We start from the raw sequence: 21,574 nt of genomic DNA, 5'->3' as shown, positions 1-21,574 counted from the left end.
GAGAGGAAATCATGTACTTAACACATACCAAAATCAGTAATAATAGGCTATGTTTTATAGTTGAAGTGTGGTTCTCCCAAGGAATTTACCCAATTCGTTTAATTCTATGGGTTTTCCTAAACTTCCTAACTATATTTTTACCCATTTTGAGATATGGAGGATTATTTCCCTTAAAACTTGTCACTTGGTCTATAATTATATCATATTTAAACTTCAAATTCACACAAATCGAGAGAATTCTTGTGACAATTAATAAAGTTGACATTTTAATTTATCTCATGGGTGGAAAATTTCAAAAAAGTAGAAAAGTAGAAAAGTCAACTAATTAAACGAGTTTTGGTTAACCAGCCTTCAGTTCTATTCATAAAATTGTCAAAGAAGAATCTATAAGATGTGTTTTAAGGTACTTTTTGAAGGGTAGCTCCCACGAAAATACCTTGTCTCATAATGGAAGTGAAATCCAGAAAGTCTGGGTGGTGTCCTATCAAAAATGTTTTTGAGCTTTGTTGTTGGAAATCTTTATATCATTTTGAAACATAATGATGGAATAAATGAAAATTTTTAATTCAGAAAAGTGAGTGGAGCAGGCACTTATGTTGGTAACAACAAGATATGAAGTGAATAGAAAAGTGCCAGAAGACAATAGAGAATGAAAATTTTTCGCGGCGGTGGTGGGGTTTGAACCTGCGACCTTATTGGTACGACAACTCCGCCTGGCAGGTGAGAGCGTGGCTCTACCGTGTGAGCTATCAACGAACACAAAAATATTCGTTTCAAACTCAAAGTCATTACTAGATCCCTCTCTCACCCACTTCTTGAGACCGCCGATTCGTTCGTACACTACCATCGCGAATAATTTTGACCAGCAGTTAAGCTTAATAGCCAATATTCTCAACACAAACATATAACATAGAAACGATTGAGACATTGAGTATGCTCCGGTGTATGGGGTGAATTTTTAATTCAGAAAAGTGAGTGGAGCAGGCACTTATGTTGGTAACAACAAGATATGAAGTGAATAGAAAAGTGCCAGAAGACAATAGAGAATGAAAATTTTTCGCGGCGGTGGTGGGGTTTGAACCTGCGACCTTATTGGTACGACAACTCCGCCTGGCAGGTGAGAGCGTGGCTCTACCGTGTGAGCTATCAACGAACACAAAAATATTCGTTTCAAACTCAAAGTCATTACTAGATCCCTCTCTCACCCACTTCTTGAGACCGCCGATTCGTTCGTACACTACCATCGCGAATAATTTTGACCAGCAGTTAAGCTTAATAGCCAATATTCTCAACACAAACATATAACATAGAAACGATTGAGACATTGAGTATGCTCCGGTGTATGGGGTGAATTTTTAATTCAGAAAAGTGAGTGGAGCAGGCACTTATGTTGGTAACAACAAGATATGAAGTGAATAGAAAAGTGCCAGAAGACAATAGAGAATGAAAATTTTTCGCGGCGGTGGTGGGGTTTGAACCTGCGACCTTATTGGTACGACAACTCCGCCTGGCAGGTGAGAGCGTGGCTCTACCGTGTGAGCTATCAACGAACACAAAAATATTCGTTTCAAACTCAAAGTCATTACTAGATCCCTCTCTCACCCACTTCTTGAGACCGCCGATTCGTTCGTACACTACCATCGCGAATAATTTTGACCAGCAGTTAAGCTTAATAGCCAATATTCTCAACACAAACATATAACATAGAAACGATTGAGACATTGAGTATGCTCCGGTGTATGGGGTGAATTTTTAATTCAGAAAAGTGAGTGGAGCAGGCACTTATGTTGGTAACAACAAGATATGAAGTGAATAGAAAAGTGCCAGAAGACAATAGAGAATGAAAATTTTTCGCGGCGGTGGTGGGTGGGTGAGAGAGGGATCTAGCCAAATAATACCGCGTTCGTGTCGCCCGGGTCGTCGGGTTGTCATTGGCGACATCTCGGTGAGAGGCTGCTACACCTGGGGTTAGAAATTCCTTATATTTCATTTTTAGTTTAGTATAATGATGGTGATGCACAACCCCCCCCCCCCTCTCGCCTTTTCAATACAACACACACACACACACACACACACACACACACACACACACACACACACTGTCCCACAAGGGAAATGGGAAAGGAAATAATGTAGTTTGGACCAATTCAAAATATAAGTCATTGAGAAGATTTACTTCCGCTTTTTTTTTTTTTTTCTTTTCTTTTTTTTTTTTTTTTTTTTTGTCTAAAAGTAGCATTATCGCCCCGTACGGTCCTGGGGTCGAACCTCGCTCGGCGTATAGTTGAGTCCTTGGAAAAGACTCTTTACTCACATTATCTCACCGTAAACAGGTGTAAAAAGGAGTACCTAGCTGGGCCGTCAACAGCGTTGTCTCTGTCGGAATAAAAAAAATTCTAATATCGCCTAATAGGCGTTCTGTCTCTCTCTACCCTTTGTAAAGCGCTTTGGGCACATTTAGTGGATATTGCGCTATATAAACGCTCTAGTTTTTTTTCTTGTTTCTTTTGTTGTTGTCAATAATAATGAAAATATTGGTAAGTATAGCCTATAACAAACATTTGAACTTGAACTTGTATTAATATGAATTTATTGTGGCACCAACCTCCGTTGCGTTGTCCAGATGGATGAAGGTTCTGGATGTTTCCATGGCATGTTCTCGCTGGAGAAGAAAAAAAAAAGAAATAAAATTACGCCCTTTCACAACGGCACCGTAAGAGTAAGATCTCGTCGTCTAGGCATTCCATGAAGGAATATAGATAATCCATCAAACAGGATGTCCGATGTCAACAGGAATCACCCATGTTGGGGGGTTAATAATCTTGCTCAAGGAAAAAAACGAAAGTGCCTGAAGCGGGCACCGAACCCGGGACCATCCGGATCACAGTGCACTGCTTTAACCACTCGGTCACTCCCCCCCCCCCCCCCCCCCCCCCCCCCCCCCCCCCATCCTCCGAGGGAAGAATCATTCCGTGCCAGTTATTTTTCATTTCCTAAAGTGAAACGGGATTTTAAAAATTCTTAATACCCTTTTAATTGTTATGACAAGTGCATTAAATGAACTTTACCCTCTACCAATGGGGAAGGAGAAATGCAACGTGCACTTATTTGGGACTCTGATAACCCAATTCCTTATGGGCTCGTTGTCGTAATAGAAATCTAAAAAAAATACGCAATATAATATCCATTACAACATTGTTAAACTAGGCCCATAAGGATGTTTGAATGTCAGACCTGCATATAGTTATATGTCGGGGAAATAGGATTTTAAAAAACACAACAACAACAACAACAACAACAACAAAGTAATCGTATTTTTTTAAAGGGAGAGGGTGGAGCTGGCGTATAGGAGATGGGCTACAGAGGCATGATCCTCTTGACATCACCATCATACTTTTTTAAAATTTAAATACTCTCTTTATTCATCCCAAAGATTGAAATTTGTCTTTAGGGTCTATCCCGAGGGATGACTGGAATAACCCAGACAGGCGTCAGGTGCAGTGCAGCGCCGCAAAGTGATCTAGGGCGAGGTAACTTCCTCAAGGCCACACAACGGGGCGGATAGTCGAACTCGGTACCTTTTGGATGCGAAGTAATGACCGTACCGCTGAGCCACGCTGTCCCCTAATCATCATCACTAACATCGATGCGAGTACCTTTTTACCTCATCACTAGTCTTGTGGTATGACGACACTCGCCTTCGGACCAGAAGGTCCAGGGTTCGAGTCCCGCTCTGAGTGGCGCATAGTTGAGTCTCTGGAAAAGGTTCCTTACTCACATTCTCTCGTCGCATTCAGGTGTTAAAAAAAAAAGTCGGGGAAAAAATGTGATATCGCCTAACACTAACATGCGTCATTTCTCGTCCTACATGTTAAGTGTTGCTATTGGCTAAACAAATAAATTGAGCTTTTATATAGCGCAATATCCACTAAACGTGCTCAAAGCGCTATACAAGGGGTCCCTGGCCAACAACAAAAGGCTCTTTACTCACATCCTCTCACCGTACTCAGATGTAAAAAGAGTAGGTACCTGGCCGTTAACAGCGTTGTCTCTGTCCGGGAAAAAAATGTATCACCTGAGAGGCGTCATGTCCCGTTCTACTTGTTACGTGTTGCTGTTGGTCAGGGACCCCTTGTAAAGCGCTTTGAGTACATTCAGTGGATATTGCGCTATAAATAAAAGCTCAATTTTTTTAACACTTCGCCAAAAATGAGGGTCGTTTAAATAGATTGGTATTTGAAGGACAAGTTTTCTGGCCAAATTTTACAAGACTTGTTTTCTAGAGCACGGCAGTCTACTGGTTATAGATGGTAATTCTTTCAAAAAAATAAATTGATCACGTCGGATACACAAAATGCAATTCATCTCACCAAAAGCTAGAGGTACCTAAATGAGTCAATGAAATGGAGAGAAAGATAATGGGAATAAATTTGACTCATAAATAAATAAGGGAACAACACAAAACGAACGGCCTTTTGTTTTGTGTTGTTACCTTATTTGTGAGTCACTTTTACTCCCTTTAACTTTCTCTCCAACTAATCTTACCTGCGTTGGACAGAGCGAGGAAAGAACACGAGAACAAAACAACGAAGTGTAAAGCTGACGACATGATGGCTCTCCGATTTCTTCTAGCTACGGTATGTCGTGATGGGACTCCAGGAGAATGGCACACGTGATGGGAAAACTGGAATCTGTCTTTATAAATCCAACGGTTATATAACAGCCTATCTACAAGCAAAAGTTTATTCAAACAAATCTCGACAGAACGCCTTTTTAAAAAAAAAAATTGACCAGAAAACTTGGCATGAATGAAAACTCGACTGATTGAATACGAAAAGGTCACCAAAATTGATTTATCCAAAATTCTTAAACTCGAGAATTCGAAATTCTTCAACACTTAAACTCAAAGGATAGATTGTGGGTTATTTCAACCGGTCGATAAATGAAGTTTTCCAGTCAAAATATAAACCGGCGATTTGTATTAGTGTAGCACTTGATGCCACGACAGAAATAGTATAATAATATTATCTTATTATTATCAATATAATATATGCAGAATTAATATTACTGTTTCACTCGTGATTCATACTTAGCGATTGTCACAATCGTGGCACAATTGTGGGCAAATTAATCTGAATCTGTCATTTCGATATCCTCTTTATATAAAGCGAAAGAAAGCTAATGCACACGTTACTTACTGACGGTTGAAAGGCGGATATAAATATAACATGAGTTGTGTTTTTATAACGAATGTTAATTAACAAAAGCAAAATGTCAGCTTTTCCACTTTTGGAAAACACTTCCTTGTTTTTGTTCAAGTACAATACATCATTCAATGTTTATTCTAGCTATTCTGCGAGAAGAAATATGAAAATAAAACAAATGTTTTAAAAAAAGCCCCTCAAAACGAGGTTTTATATAACGCAATATCCAATAAACATGCTCAAATCACTTTACAATAGGTCCCAGGCCAATAGCAACATTTAGATGTAGGACATGGTTTGACGCGAATTAGGCGATATTACAATTTTTTCGGACAGAGACAACGCTGTTAATGTCCAATTAAACCCATTTTGCACCTGGACACGGTGAGAGAATGTGAGTAAAGAGCATTTTCCAAGGAGTCAATTATGCACCGAGCGAAGCTCGGACCTTATAATCCGAATGCGAGTGCCATACCAAAAGACCACAGAGCCGCATATCAATGTATATTATTAAACAAACACGGAAGGGAATTGTCTGTCTGGGGATTTCCTCTAAAATGAATGATTCACTGGGTCATTACGATCTCGTCTAGTTCGACGTGCACGTATTTGAACTTTACACATCCGGTCTAGATCCTTCTTTCTGTCTGAGTACTTTTATTTGTGAACTATCGTCCCAAACTGGTATTATATATTAATAGAACTTTTAACTGCAACTTATCAAATGCTGAATTTGGAATATATATATATATATATATATATATATATATATATATATATATATATTATATATATATATATATATACATATATATAATATATATATGGGTCATTATTAAAATAATCGTAATTTAGAATTTTTTACATCGTTAACTAATAAGGATATAATATAAATCTAATGTCCATTTTAACATTAGTTTATTGCATTGTAATAATAAAAGAGGAGATTTAGAAGGTAAACAACATAGGATTTTTTATAGGCAATATCAATACCGACTAAGGCTATAAATTCAATTCTAACATGTTATTTGGTTGTAGTAAATAGAGAGAAGTTAAATTGAATAATTTGCTAAAATAACATAAAACTTAAACAGATTTATAATATTGATGCGAATTATAGAGGATGAAAAATAGCGAGATGAAAACAGAGAATAAAATTATCATGGCGTAAAAGAGCAAAACTCGTGATCCAATTGCGTCGTCGGTACTCCTGATGGCTGATATATATATATATATATATATATATATATATATATATATATATATATATATATATATAGAGAGAGAGAGAGAGAGAGAGAGAGAGAGAGACAGACAGACAGAGAAGAGACAGAGAGACACACACACACACAGAGTGAGAGTGAGAGAGAGAGAGAGAGAGAGAGAGAGAGAGAGAGAGAGAGAGAGAGAGAGAGAGAGAATCAGCGACCCCAGTGCAATCGAGCCATTGTCAATTGGATCCGGAATTTGGCTCTCTGACACTTCAATGTTTTTATTCTCTGTTTACACCTGACACTTCTCCATAACTTATTTTTCTCATCACACATGTCACAAATCTCGTATTTTAGCTTCAAACACAAAACAACTGAATTTGATGCTTGTGTGTATTTCAACAATATATAGTGAGGCTATTGGAGTAAGACAAAGGTAAAGTTACATTCTCACCCATCTAAAAAATACCCTCCAAAAATTACATAGAATTTAGTTGGTATCTAAAAATACAAAATGAATTATATTAAAATTTCATTCATTCGTCCTCAATGGGAAATATGTAGGATCAACACACGGGAAGATTGGAATAACCCAGGTATCAACTGCAGTGAAGAGCCGCAAAGAGATTCAGCGCGTAGTGCCTTGCTCTAGGCCACACAACGCGGCGGGTAATCGAACTCGTTACCTTTCTGGTACAAAGCAAAAGCTATACCGCTGAGCCACATTAGCCTTAGGATATTATGCCTTAAGTCTTACCTGGTTTGCGTAGCCGACACCACATGAATAAAACGATCTGGGTTTGGCCTCGATATAAAAGAAATAATTATCTATTTCATTACTTAGTTGTTTTTTTTTTCTTTTAAAATATATCTCTTTTATTTCGTTCTAGATCTTTATCTATTTTGGAATAACAAAATCTTTGTTTTTTTTTTTTTAATGCTCAGACTCGATACATTGTGCCGTGGCTTTTGTAACGACGGTCGCTGAAGGTGTTTAAATTTGTGCTTGCGTTTCCATATTTTCATTTGGCAACGCAAAATCGATCGGTGACTCATCAAGCGACCATTTACTTTTGAACCCGAAATGTTCAGTGTTTAGTATCAATTTATTCACTTTTAGTAATTTCACATAGTTTTCTCTCACAGTTTTGTGAGTTGAATGGTACAATATTCCTTGCGGTACCTTACCAGATGTGAAATTATCGATGGTTGACGGATCAAATCTCTGAAGTCCCGATTTTTTTATCGGTGGATCAAATCTCTTAAGTTTACATACGAACTTTTCGGATCATGTTCAATTTAAATTTGAGCGGATCAGACTCTGTTTATAGTTTTTATCAACAGATCATGAAAATCGGGACTTCAGATGTTTGATCTGTCGACCACCGTTATGCTAATTCGGGTGTGCAGATATAGGTCAACCTTCATATCGATATAAAAATTTACTGGTTTTCACCCTAAACTATAAGTGTCATCTCTTATCAATGTACATGATCTTTGAATTACAGACCATCATGTAATATCTATTGACATCAGAGGAGGGACACTAAATCACAGAGAGACAAACAGCATGAGTTGTTTCAAGAGATTTGACAAAACTCGACATAGGATTATTTAAAGATTAGCCCTTTAACTACACACTGGTAGAAAGATGTGACTGCTGACAATCTCGACAAAGCAGTTATTGTAATAGATAAGAACGCTCCTCTCACAATAAGAACTATAAACGTCAGAAAAGAATCGTCATCGTACAATTTGGAGGTAAACAGTACAAAGGAAGAAAAAAGATCGGCGGAGAAGAAATGGAAAATAAATTTGGACTGACGATTGATAAGGAAATGTGCATTTCATTCAAACAAAGACTCATAGACGTGACAATAAATGCAAAGCGTGTCTACTATCTCGAAAAAGGTTGATAACATAAAAAACTGCAAATGAGGTTTAGAAAATCTCAAATAAGCTTCTTGGCCTAGAGCTCAAAACAAGCCTGCCACACCACACTGACGACCAGGAACTCGTGGACCGCTTTGCAGAGTAATTCATGTGTATATAATAACATCAATACGAAGCAAAATTGAACCAGACGAAACAGAAGCAGAATATACCTTTTTTCGCTGTTAACCTTTAATATCTTCCAATGAAATTTAAATAAATAACAAAAGAAAACGATTCTCTCTAGTCCGAGCAAATCAGGAAGGAGTATAAAGATGAACTCTCACCCTACATCACTGAATTGATTTCATCAAGCATTAAGGATGGGAGTTCTTCCAGAAAGCTTCAAGAAAGCATTGATGGTACATTGTTGAAGAAAGTATTACATTCTAAAATCTTTAGGCCTGTTTTGTTATCATTTACAAAATTCTGGAAAACACTGTTCTAAAACAACTTTCATGTCACATGAAACATAATAACCTACCGGCAATATCATAGCACATAAACTGCTTTTATTTGAATAACAAATGACTTGGTGCATGTTAATGATCAAGGACAAACCACCATCCTTAGTCTTCTCGATCTTTCGGCGGCCTTTGACACCATCGACCATGCCATACTACTTCAAAGACTACAAGTTTCTTTCGGCATATCGGGCACTGCATCAAATCTTACTCAAAGAACTCGATCAGTTTTAATAAAGAAGGAAATTTCGTGAGACCGTTGTCTTTATTTTGGTGTACCTCAGAGATCCGTTTTAGTTCCAGTCCCTTTTCCCACTTTACACTTTCCCTGTTGCGAGAATTATATAGAGCAGTTTTCCCTCGCTTACCATGCGTACGCCGATGATACCCAGATGTATAGCATGTGTTTGCAATGCGATATTATTTCAGAGATAACTTATTAGAAACAATGCATCATCAATGTGATGAGATTGGTGTCTGAGAAAAGATTAAAATTAAATGGCGATGAGACCGAAACCTTATTCATTGCTAGTTACAATAATAAAACACCCATCTACACTGGCATTGACAATAAATGATAATGATAAATTACATCTCACAACATCATCTCGGCATCGCCTTGGAGAGTGATCTGTCTATGAACACACATACTAACAATGTGAGAGCAAGTGATATCTGCATTCTAAGAAACATCAGAACAATCAAACCATTTATTAACAGGGAAACCTGCAACAAATTGGTAACATCTTTGATGTCCCCGAAAATGAATTATTGTGACGAACTGTTTGCTGGTCTCACAAATAATTAAACAAACAAACTCTAGAAAGTACAGAACATGGCATCTCTCGTTGAACTGCAGAAAGACAGGAAAACTGCAGCTCACGAATGAGTACGACTACTGCATTGGCTGCCAGTGGAACAGCGCATTAAATATAACGATTCAACTATTGTATTCAAATGCTTGGAAGGCTCGTAACCAACATAAATAGAATGTATTCCAGAATTGCTATTCAGGACATTAGGACATCGCCATTCTGATGAACTAATATATGAATCTGTTGGACCTTTCTTGTTGATATGGAAGACATATTATATTCTTTTTGTAAACAGTTTGTTTCGGGTGAATTTTTCGTTAAAACCAAATTTGTTAGAGTTATCAATCGACCACAAAGAAATGTTATAGAAATCGCAGTAAAGGCAGCAGTTTCTGTTGGTGCTCACACTACTATGTTATGACGATCGACCCAATCCCCAAATTATTTACCGCACCGTCGAAAACCGGCCCGGATACTTCGTCACAACACACAGTTCAACTAGATGCTCTGCGGTTTCAGGTTTGTTCCTACATCAGGTATATGTTGGACAGGTGGAAAGTCCCTACTCGTTAAGCGAGTTTGCCGTTAACAGGTTCTCGACCGAAGTCGATTCCGTACCACCCGATGTCTCCTTTTACTGGTGGAGAAGCCTGGCAACTTCTAACCTAGTTTCGAGGAGTGTATGTCCCCACCCCCTCGAGACGATTGAATTCTTCCAAAACCGACTTCATTCTCGTATATGCATCTCTGTCCGAAGTTAGGGAATCTGCGTACAAGATTTGCCGGGACTTATTTCGGCTCGAAACGGGGGCACCGTCCATTATTCGTTTGAGAGGGAGATACCCATTCCCTATCTCTTTGATGCTCGTATTAAGCCAGCTCCATGTAATCGTCTCCCTCCGGACACTATGGGCATCGACCTGCGAAGTTTAACATCTACCTTCTCAACATTCCTGCTTCTACCACAGACTGGAGTGCAATACTATGCGGAATATCATAGTGCCAAGGCGGACGTCCTCAGGAGTGCTTGGTTAGCACCCCAAGTTGATCCCGCTAGCTTCCTCTGAAGACTTGCGTTTCTCTGTCTTCCGGCAACCCCTTGGAGATACACCCGATAGATAAGGCTGTGGTCCAGGGTCACCCCTAAGTATTTCGGATGCGGCTCATATGGGAGTAGCTGGTTCCCGACGAGGACATTCAGTTTAATAGTGTTCTAGCCACTGCAAAGTTGAAATGCAATGGCCACTGTTTTGAAGTGTTCAGCTTCAGGTATCACTTGTCGAAGTAGGATTCGAGTCTATTGACGTCCTCGCTGAGTACGCTCTCGAGAGGGGTCCACATTTTCCTTGATTAACGAGAGCCCAGTCGTCCGCATATCCCAGCACAAGAAGAAAATGTTCGGCATGTGGCTAATGTACATAAAATTATACAACATTGGCGCTGGAACCGAACACTGAAGGGATCCCATTCTTCAAATTCCTAACTTTATTCTTAGCGTCTCCCAGTGCGACCTGGAATTGAAGAGAACAACTTCAAGGTCTGTTTCCACTTATGGCCTTGCACGTTGGAGCATTAATCCTTCCCACCAGACCGTAGTGTACGAGGATACAGCACCAGTTTACTGGTTTCTCTCAAGCCTTGCCCCAATATGCTCTGTATGGGCAATGACCTGTTCCGTGGTGCTCCTCCCTTCCCTGAAGCCCACCTACTCGGGTGGCAGGACAACGTCTAAAAATGTTCCCAATCGGTTTAATAGAACTCGCTCCAACAATTTGTACAAGCAGCTCAGAAGAGATATGGGTCTGTAACTGTCGGCCCTGGCTTCAAGGTGGCAACTATAGTGTGGGAGCTTTCCTTTTGAAAGGACATCAGACAATCCCTTTGCCAGCCAGGATCGTGCCGAGATGCTTCTCCATGTAGGGACATACGCCGTCTATCCCTGCTGCCTTGCCGTTCTTTACATCGCTAATGGCAGCAGCCTCTTATGGTTCACACTACTATGTTATGACGATCGACCCAATCAGCAAAGTTTCGCTAATGGCTGCACCCACTTCTCAGGACTGCACAGAGATGTCCAGTCCGATCCTCCGCAGGTGGCGAGTCCAAAAAAATCGTACTGTATGCCTTGCTCAAGAGCCTGATTAGGGACCCATTTGTTAAGGTTCTTTATATTCCTTGAAATTGTATCTGCCTTACACTCTGGTGCAGCTTTCGCGTATTTCGGGTACGGATCCAATTTCTTTATCAGTCGCCAACCGTGGCGGCTAGAGTGTGTAAAGTTGAGACTTTCCACGGTCTCCTGCCATCGTTGCTTCCTTCCTTCTGCCTGAGACAAGTAGTCTATCGGATATGTCCTATAGCGAGCCACTTGACCGGTACGCACGATATGTGACAAGTGGATATCCAATCCGGTGCCCGAATGGCCTCAACCATCCAGGGCTAAACTCTTCTATGTTCAACGATTATTCTAGAGGCATACCCCATGTTTGACGAAAAGGAACTAGAAACTCAGCCGAGCGTATTCTACAAAATCAAAACAAACAAAAAATCAAAAACAAAATTCCCTTTATTCATCCCATTGGGGAGATTTGTCTTTATGGTCTATTTTAAGGGAAGAATGGACTAGCCCAAGCGTCAGTCGCAGTACAGCGCGCAAAATAATCTATGGCGAGGTGACTTGCTCAAGGTCACACAGAGCAGCGGGTAATCGAAATTGACACTTTATTCAGAACTGTCTACTTGAAAATCTAAAGATTCGTAATTTTTTTTAAATTATGTAGTCGGGCATAACCTGTCATTTTTAGAGATGTTCATGACGTTCAGAAAATGGAGCCAAAATTTCGTATTTCTACGAATTCTTCGTAATAGTTGCCAGGTCTCTTTGTGGTTACGAAGAAAAGACCGTACCGCTGAGCCACGTTTCCCCTGACAAAAGGCAAGATGCACCAATAGAGAAAACTGTTGGACAGTTAAAAATGTTTATTTGATAGAAGACGAGATGACAAAATCTGAGCCGGAACCCTTTTTTCGACATTGATGAACAAAAACTTTCCTAACAAGCACAATCAGTCATGAAAGGGTTAATGCGCTCGCTGTCATTATATACATATATATCATTATCATCACCATCATCATCATCATCATCATCATCATCATCATCATCATCATCATCATCATCATCATCATCATCGTCATCATCATTATCGTATCGTATATATTAATAAAAAATATAGTATATATGGTTCCTTCGGTTTAATGTATTTATACTACATGGAAATGTAACTGTCATGAGCAACAAAATCGAAAAATAATTTGACTCACCAGATAGCACAGAGTTTTATGTCGCAAACAGTTTCGAATGAATTTCAAACTTGAAAACACGGATTTATATAACAGAGAATTTACTCGCACCTCCTGCATAGTGAAATTGAAGTATGGTTGCATCCAATCAAATGTACACACACAATGGAACGATATTGGCTGATCGACCAATAGATGTGATACTTGATTGATTGTGACGTGACAGCCCAAGATATTGTTAAACGCAGGCGGGGGAAGGGGTTTGTCGTGTGGCGTGAATGTTCCATCCCCGAAAGGCTCCATACACGCAAGGTTTTGATCGTGGTTCGATCGCCGATCAGGCAAACCGGAGTGAAAACACAATGTGTGTGGCCAAATACCTGGCTGATAAGCAGAGGGACGGTCGATCGCTCGTAAAGCCCGCCTTGCTTAATATTTTTCGAGGCGATCGGCGAAAGGGGGCGTGGCAGTATGAAAAATTCGGATTTCCGATTTTTTGACGTCGGATTCGTGATCAGCGTCAAATTTACAATAGGTTTGATACCAAGAACTATGATTTTACTCCAAAAATTGATGAAATTAGATTTAAATTTTAATTAATCGGAGGCTATGTGGTCGACAAATCAGTGCCCCTCCCTGTTCTGTGATGGGGTCTAGTGGTATGACTCTCGCTTTCGGATCGGAAGGTCCAGGTTTCAAGACGCGCTCTGAGTGGCGCAGAGTTGAGTCCTTGGAAAAGGCTCTTTACTCACATTTTCTCACCGTACTCAGGTGTAAAATGAGTACATGGCCGTTCGTTGTCTTTGTCGGGGAAAAAATGTGTAACATCGCCTGACAGGCGTCATGTCTTGTCCTTCATGTTTAGTATTTCTGTTGGCTTGGGACCCCTTGTAAAGCGCTTTGAGCACGTCTAGTTGATATTCCGCCAAATAAATGCTGTGTTATATTTTTTAAAAATAATATTTTTATAAATTTTGAGTCAGGAAGAGGTAGATGAACAACAGGTTTCGTTCTTGATCACCGTAAAATTTATAATGGATTTCACGTGAGCACTGTCGATTTGTTTTATAAATTAATAATAATAATAATAATAATAATAATAATAATAATAATAATAATAATAATAATAATAATAATAATAATAATAATAATAATAATAATAATAATAATAATAATAATAATAATAATAATAATAATAATAATAATATAATAATAATGATAATAATAATAATAATAATAATAATAATAATAATAATAATAATAATAATAATAATAATAATTTTCCACAAAATGGAATAATTTCCGTGGTCTACGTTGCTTTTAAATTAAATCTGATTGCAAATGTATTGATGTTATGCGTGTTGGAAAAATACTCACGACATCTCCATCGGGGTATAACATACTAACACACAAAACTGTGTAACTTCGAATGTTTATAGTCGGATTGATATAATTTAGTTATAAGTTAATTATAAAAATGGCTGTCTAAAAGCAATAACAACGGGTTGACTAACCCAAATTCATTGATGCTCTGTGTTAAATTAAAATACTCACAAAGTCCGCCAGCCGGAAATGACGCTCCAGCCCAAAAATCTACATGGAACCTTGAACGTTTATAGTCTGATATATTTTAATGAGAACTAATCATAAAAATTGCTGTCTAAAAACAATAACAGTGAGATGAGTGACGTCAATTTGATTCCTTCTATAAACATCCAAGAATTTTACTCACTCCATCCGTTCTCTCCTCCTACAATACATATGTATCTATTCTCTCATCACTTTCTTGTGCGGCTATGCATGTGGTCTTATGATATGACACTCGCCTTTGGGTCGGATGGTACTGGGTTCGAGTCCCGTTCTGAGTGGCGCATAATTGAGTCCTTGGAAAAGGCTCTTTACTCTCATTCTCTCACTTTGTTCACGTTTAAAATGAGTACCTCGCTGTTTACAGCACTTGTAATATCGCTTTACAGTCATGTCTCGTCTAACATGTTTTGCTGTTGGCCAAGGACCCTTATATAGTGATTTGAGCACCTTTATTGAATATAGCGGTATATATAGCGCAAATAATCTCTCTCTCAAATTACCAAAACGGCTGCCTTAATACAATAACAAAGAGTGGAATGATGTCAATTCCGTTCCTTCAACAGTCTAATTGATATAATTTAGTGAGAAGTAATCACTATTGTGCGCAAGACGAAAGATAGAATAGAGAGACAGTAACTGGGATCGGTTCTGTCGGCCACATAGCCTCACTATTTTTATTAATTAAAATTTATTTCTAATTTCACTAATTTTTGGAGTAAACACACAGTTCTTAGTATCAAACCTATTGTAAATTTGACGCTCATCACGAATCCGACGTGAAAACAGCTAAAATCCGAAAAAAAATTGTCCACTTTTATATACTGCCACGCCCCCGATCGCCGATCTCCTCAAAAGATATCTCACCGTGTGTAGGCAAAAATCATCTGCGATTAACGCAGGATCGGGTCACAGCGACCCAGCAGTGCCTGTTCGGCGATCCGTCCCGCGATGAGATCTGTGCGTGTATGGAGCCTTTTGCTTTTACCGTGACATACAGTTGATGGCTCTGCCTGGATAGCCTGTAGGGCTGCCAGGTGGCCAAGTACGTTTCCAAATTGACGAAAATTGGGCACAAAGTGAATCATGTTTCTATTAGAAATGTTTAACTATTGCTCTTCAATGTATGCTATTACAATTTTCTATAATATCATGGTTTTTCCCAGTCGATAAGTTTTCTTGAGGCTCAAAGAATGTGTAGTGTTTGGCAAAGTGAGATTTCATTTGGCCACTTTTGAAATTGAAATTGGCCACAAGATACTCTGCCATTTGGCAGCCTCTTTGTAATGCATCCACCAGTGGACTGAAAACACAGCTGTGTATTCAGTCCACCGGAAATAAAAATATTTTAAAAGGAACAATTATCGTCTATACTTACCTTAATCTTTGATACTGAGCCTATTATAGGCATCATCAGAAATGGACAGGCATAAAATTTATAGCTATTCAATGGCTGAATAAGATCATTTACAGTGTTTTATTTACTCTCAGGAAATCTTGATTGAGAGTTGTTCGAAACCGGGTGCCTGAAATAGATCTCAATTCTCGAAACCGATTTATCAAACATTGACGAGATTCTTACCGTGGCTGCGAGATAGCCATTGGCCTGGCCAATTTGGCCAAAATTGACCACACAGAGAATAATGTTTCTACAATTAATTTAAAATTAACATTTACATCTATTTTTAATGTTTCCTAGTCCTTTATAATTTTTTTGTGATAATCAAAACCGATGAATTTTCCAAGGAGATCAAAGTATTAGTATTGCTTGCCCAAGTAAGGTTCTATTTGGTCACATTTCACATCGATCACTGGCCTCGAGTACGGCTGTGCTTCGAGGCCTCTCCCCCCCCCCCCCCCCCCCCCCCCCCCCCCCCGGGGCAGTCTTGACTTTTTCTTCCAAGATCCTTTTCTTTCAAAATCATCCCTTGTCCTTTGAATTGTAGGGCTGGTCTATTGTTCATCGTCTGTCATGTCTTCTAAAACAGTAATTTTTTTTTTGACTGGCATCCCATTTTTTTCCTTTCTACTAGCCCTAAAATGACCTCAATGTTTTATAAGCGCCATCAAACTTTTAAAAACAAAAGAGTCCTTAAAAGAATGTAGAGTCAACTTCCTTGCTGCTCACGTCGATATTGTCTAAACCAAAAGTGTCCCAAGCTGTAACCTTATAAATTCAGGGGTGAGAATGACTGGTCACAAAAAAAGGAGGAAATTTTTCATCGTGCAGAAAATGACCCATCTATATGCGACCGTAACCTATAAATTTGAATTTCACTAAAATTCACTGAGATGCGATCCAAAATTTGTCTCGCAGCAATTTCTCACACGACTCGGTGGAATTTCAAAAGTTGAAAAGTGTAATTACAACATTTGGTGGTTGTAGTAAGGATGATGATGTAGTGGTGGTTGTAGTAGTAGTAGTAGTAGTAGTAGTAGTAGTAGTAGTAGTAGTAGTAGTAGTAGTAGTAGTAGTAGTAGTAGTAGTAGTCGTATGAATGATTGTGTGGTGGTGGTTGTAGTAGCTGTGGTAGGAATGATGATGTGGTGGTAGTTGTAGTGGTAGTGGTGGTAGGGATGATATACTGGTTGTAGTGGTAGTGGTGGTAGGGATGATGATGTGGTGGTGGTTGTAGTTGTAGTAATATTGGTGGCAGGGATGATGTGGTGTTATTTGTAGTAGTAGTGGTGCTAGGGATGATGATGGGGGGAGGGGAGACTTTATGTATTGACCTTATGAATTCTATATTATAAAATTGAAGAAAAGAGAAATAAAAAGAAAGGCAGATATTATATAATATATATATATATATATATATATATATATATATATATATATATATATATATATATATATATATATATATATATATATATATATGTAACGGTATCACGAGTGTGGTGAAGTACCGTACAAAGAGGTGGATGGTCTCAGTCGCAGAGTCGACTTGGGTTCCGAACCGTAACCGTTCTGTGGAGGTGCTCAAATAGAGATAGAGTCGGAAATAGTAATGATGATAGCTGATTTCATGTAAAGTAAAAGGCAGCCGAGAGACAACGATTTCATGTGACTGGTTGCGGCTATGTCTCTCAGCTGTTGTAGGAGTAGTAGTGTAAAGAAAATGAAGATCAGCGATTTCATGTGATGAGCACACACAGTCCAGTGGTTTAGATCCCTCGTCAACCCCGGTTCCTCGACCACCCACGTAAAGAAAGGGTTATTGAAGGAGTGAACGTCAGAAGGCGAATTATTCAATGTTTTTTGTTTTTTTTTTTTTTTAGACCCAGGCCATCCTATCTAATGACCCTCTTAATTAGTAAAAATTGTATTTGTTAGGTTAATTATTATGTGTTTAGTAGTAGTAGCAGTAGGAAGGCTTTGGCATTAACTGCTTCTGTATCGTACGTTATGATAATAATTTTATTTTATTTTATTTTTTTTTTTTTTTTTTAAATGAAATAATGGTTGAAATATTAATGTTGCCTAAAGCGTTCATGGAGGGTGGGGGGTTAATTGGGCAGTTGGTCAGTTAGAGGTTATATTGGGTTGGTGGGTTGTAATAAATTTTGTTACTTTTTTTTTAGATGATTTAAATTAAAAATTAAATAGCTGTTCATGGTTGGATGTGGATAGTAGATAAAATGTGTTGTGATTGGTGGATGACAGAGATCCTGTACCAATCGGTTTATTGATGATTAAGGGCTGTTTGTAATGTTGTTTAGATAAATTGTCTGGGACTGACAGAGGTTTAGTAGGGGGGGGGGAGGGGGTTGGGTTCTGGGGGGTTTGGTTGGGGGGGGTTGAAAGGCGGCAGCCTATCAGCTGATCGGAATATTCGAACTTCTGTAATATGGGGTTATTGTGGAAATGAGTTTAGGTTTAGGTTTTAGGTTGGATGGGGGGGGGGGGGGGGGGGGGGGAGGTTTCTGAATTGCTTCTGTTGTTGGGATGTTGAATACACGGGCCGGTCGTCTTGTGGGTTTATTAATTGTTGTGGTCGGTTGATGTTCTTGGGTTATTGCTAAATTATGGGAGTAGATTGGAACTGGTGATGAAGGTGGTTATGCTTTTAAAAGGAAAACTTTTGATTAATTTGTTAGTAACCTATTCCCTTGCTCCCTTAGGAGTCCAAGGGTGGCCACCCACTTTCCCGCTCTCTAGCCGAGCGTCATTCGCTGCTTCAACTACTGTGCACGTGGTCTTTCCCTATGCAGCATTGGTTATTTTATTATTCTATGAAAAAAGTTAATTTTTCGATAAGGTTAGAATCGTGTGAGGGGGGGGGGGGGGGCAGTTGTGACTGTGGGTGTACAAGGTGTACGTTTTAATATTATAAATATTGTAAATATTCTTCTTTCCGAGTCGGCCCGACTGATCTCATCTGCATACATGTGGTCCACGGCAGTCTAGACGCCGCAGCGCAATTGCTTCAGCCGCGCTTCAGGCGGGTTGGGCGGGACTAGACCCCTCCGGCATGCTGCGCGGCACACACATTGCCCCGCGCCGTCTCTGCCGCGGGCCGTTGCGCCGAGTTCGCCGGGGCCGCATCGGAAAAAAAAAAAAAAAAAAAAAAAAAAAAAATTAAAAAAAAAAAAAATTAAAAAAAAAAAAAAAGGGGATTATATCTTACTAAACACTTGTGTCACGTCCTTTCCTTGGAGGTTTGTTATTGTTATTTTGTTGAGTTTAGTATAAGTGGGAATTTTTAGGTGGGGGGGGGGGGATGTTGTTTTGTATGTTAGTATTAGTATCATTAATTATTAGATGGTTTTATCTGCCACATGATCTTTTAGAGCCGAAATAGGGTCTGTGTTCTCTACTCTAGCTATAGTTTTGCAATCCGATAAATAAAAATACAAAAAAGGTGGTACTCTGCATTTTTCCTTGGCGAGGTCTTCTGTCGTTTATGTTGGTATTCTTTTCCGTCTCCGTTTGTATCAGGGTGATGGGAAGGGGGCTGTCTGTATTATCTATCTAGATGTGGGGTAGGATTGGATGTACTGTGTAGGGGAGGGGGGGGGGGGGGTGGGGTAGAAACAAAGGAAAAGGTAGAATTAGTTATATACAGAATGGTTCTGATTATATTATTCCGGAGGCCGAAGAGTTAGGAGAAGGATGATCGATTCATCGGGTTGTGTATCATTATCAATGCTGGGAGAGAAAGGGGGGGGGGGGGGGGGGGGGTAAGAATAGACATGGACGCACCTCGTTGTTTGTAACTAGGTTGTTTGGCAGTGAAGTTGGTGAAAAAGTTATGGCTATATCAGTGTGGTAGAGGGGGCGAAAGGGGAAGTTAATATAGAAAAGGATAATACTACAGCAAAAGTAAGGGAAGGAGGAATAACTAAATACTAGGGGTAGGAATATATAATAGTAAGTGGTCAGTCAGGTAAATGATCGATGATAGAGGTGTAAATAATATATGTATAAATAAAGTTTGTAAAGCTAGCTAGGGGGGCGGAGGGGAGGGGTAGAGCCAGGTTGTGGGTGTGGTGCAGAGAGTTGAAATGTCTCGGTGGAAGGTCATCTATCTGAATTGTGCTATTAGGTCGGTATATTTGTTCCATCTTGTTTCTCTCTCTTTATCTAAATCGTTTTTGTATTTCTTTTGTATTATGTTAAGAAATATTAATGACATGTCGGTATTAGTGGTGTTTTGTCTGTGTACTTGACCCATCCATGCAGTCCAAATCGCTTGTCTTGCTGCTGCTAGGATGTGTATGTTTATTTCATGTGTTGCATTGTCAGTTTTGGGGATGATATTATGTCTAAATGCTATTTCTGTATGTATGGGTTGTCGTATTGTTTTTTGTATTGTGTTTATTGTTGCTCTAATCAGTGTTTTTGTTTTAATGCAGTTTGTGAAAATGTGTACATTTTGTGTTGGACAAAGCGCTCGGCATAAGGCGCATCTGGGCGTGTTGTTTGTTGGTAAGGCGTTGAACATCAGTCTGTATGTTATATGCTTACTGTATCTAGAAGTATCATGTTTATGTAAGTTTTCTGAGGCCACTCTCATGTTATCTAATGTTAGTCCTGATGCGTGCATTAGGTCTTGTTCTCTGCGTCTGTTTGGTGTGTTTATTGTTCTGTATATCTGTTTACTGTCTAATTGTTTATTTATTGTGTCTGGGTATTTGTTTACTAGTCCTACGCATTCTTTGTAAAAAGGAGGGAGTGTCTTACCTCCGAAATGGGGGAGTGTGTGGTCGATCTTTTTAAATTGTGTTAGTCGTGTCCCTAAGTAGTATGACCCGAATTTATTTCCTGTCGATTCTTGTATTATTTTGTCAATATATTTGATCCTAGTTGTGTCTAAGGTTCTTTTAATACATTTTAGTCCTGTGCCGCCTGATTCTATGGGAAGTGTGAGTATTTCGTGTGGAATGGGTTTTGCGTCTTGTAGTATAAATGTGTCTATGCGTTTTTCTAATTTCTTTATTGTGGTGAACGGAGGTTTGAAGATTTTGATGTAGTATAAGATTTTTGGAATAATGTAGGTGTTCACTATCCTGGTTCTATCGAATATATTGGCTTTGATGTATGTGTATGAATGTAGTTTCTTGTCTATATTGTGTACAATTCCACTCCAGATGTGTTTCGGTGTCGTGTGTCTTTGACAGTACGTTATTCCGAGGATTTTAATTTGGTTAACCCATTGCATGTCGGGTATCTGGGCTTTTTCGGTTTCTAAGGGTTCGGGACCGAGATTCATGATTTTGGTCTTTTTAATATTTAGTTGGGCACCACTAGCGAGGCCGAAATTTTTGAAAGTTTCTAAAATTTTGTGTATGCTAGGTATATCACTCGGAATTAGGGTTGCATCATCGGCATACGCGATGAGTTTTTTATTGGCTTTTCCGGGAATTCTGGTGCCTTTAATTTTCGGGTTTCTCCTAATTTTTTCCAAAACGGTTTCGAGACATAAGATGTATAGTGGGGCCGAGAGAGCGCAACCCTGTCGTACTGACCGACCGATTTTGAAGGGATCAGATACTTTTTGATTGACTATTACACAGCTGGAGGGGTTGTTGTATAGTATTTTTATCCATCTTCTGTA

At 39.1% G+C, this 21,574-nt stretch overlaps 1 protein-coding gene across 5 annotated transcripts; it reads right to left on the bottom strand.

Moving 5' to 3' along the window:
* Nucleotides 1-1,654: 1,654 nt before the first annotated feature.
* LOC144971347 (uncharacterized) lies at nucleotides 1,655-7,212 on the bottom strand. 5 transcript variants are annotated; one of them, XM_078912075.1, is made up of 4 exons: nucleotides 7,173-7,212; nucleotides 4,546-4,695; nucleotides 2,606-2,662; nucleotides 1,655-1,962 (listed from the first exon to the last, which is right to left on the bottom strand). In XM_078912075.1, the coding sequence occupies exons 1-4, from the start codon at nucleotides 7,195-7,197 to the stop codon at nucleotides 1,670-1,672; spliced, it is 525 nt and encodes a 174-aa protein (XP_078768201.1). In that variant the 5' UTR covers nucleotides 7,198-7,212; the 3' UTR covers nucleotides 1,655-1,669. The 5 variants fall into 5 exon arrangements, with proteins under 5 accessions (XP_078768201.1, XP_078768204.1, XP_078768205.1 ...); XM_078912078.1 differs by lacking the exon at nucleotides 7,173-7,212 and adding an exon at nucleotides 5,090-5,233 and having other exon boundaries at nucleotides 4,546-4,728; XM_078912079.1 differs by lacking the exon at nucleotides 7,173-7,212 and adding an exon at nucleotides 5,090-5,221.
* Between the last annotated feature and the right edge of the window lie 14,362 nt (nucleotides 7,213-21,574).

The sequence above is a fragment of the Berghia stephanieae genome, chromosome 4 (genome assembly GCF_034508935.2).
Source record: "Berghia stephanieae isolate SIO BIC M18660-M18661 chromosome 4, UCSD_Bste_1.3, whole genome shotgun sequence".
In the NCBI taxonomy this organism is placed as follows: Eukaryota; Metazoa; Mollusca; class Gastropoda; order Nudibranchia; family Aeolidiidae; genus Berghia; species Berghia stephanieae.
The sequence above is the reverse complement of the archived record's forward strand: the minus strand, read 5'-3'. Positions and strand labels throughout refer to the sequence as shown.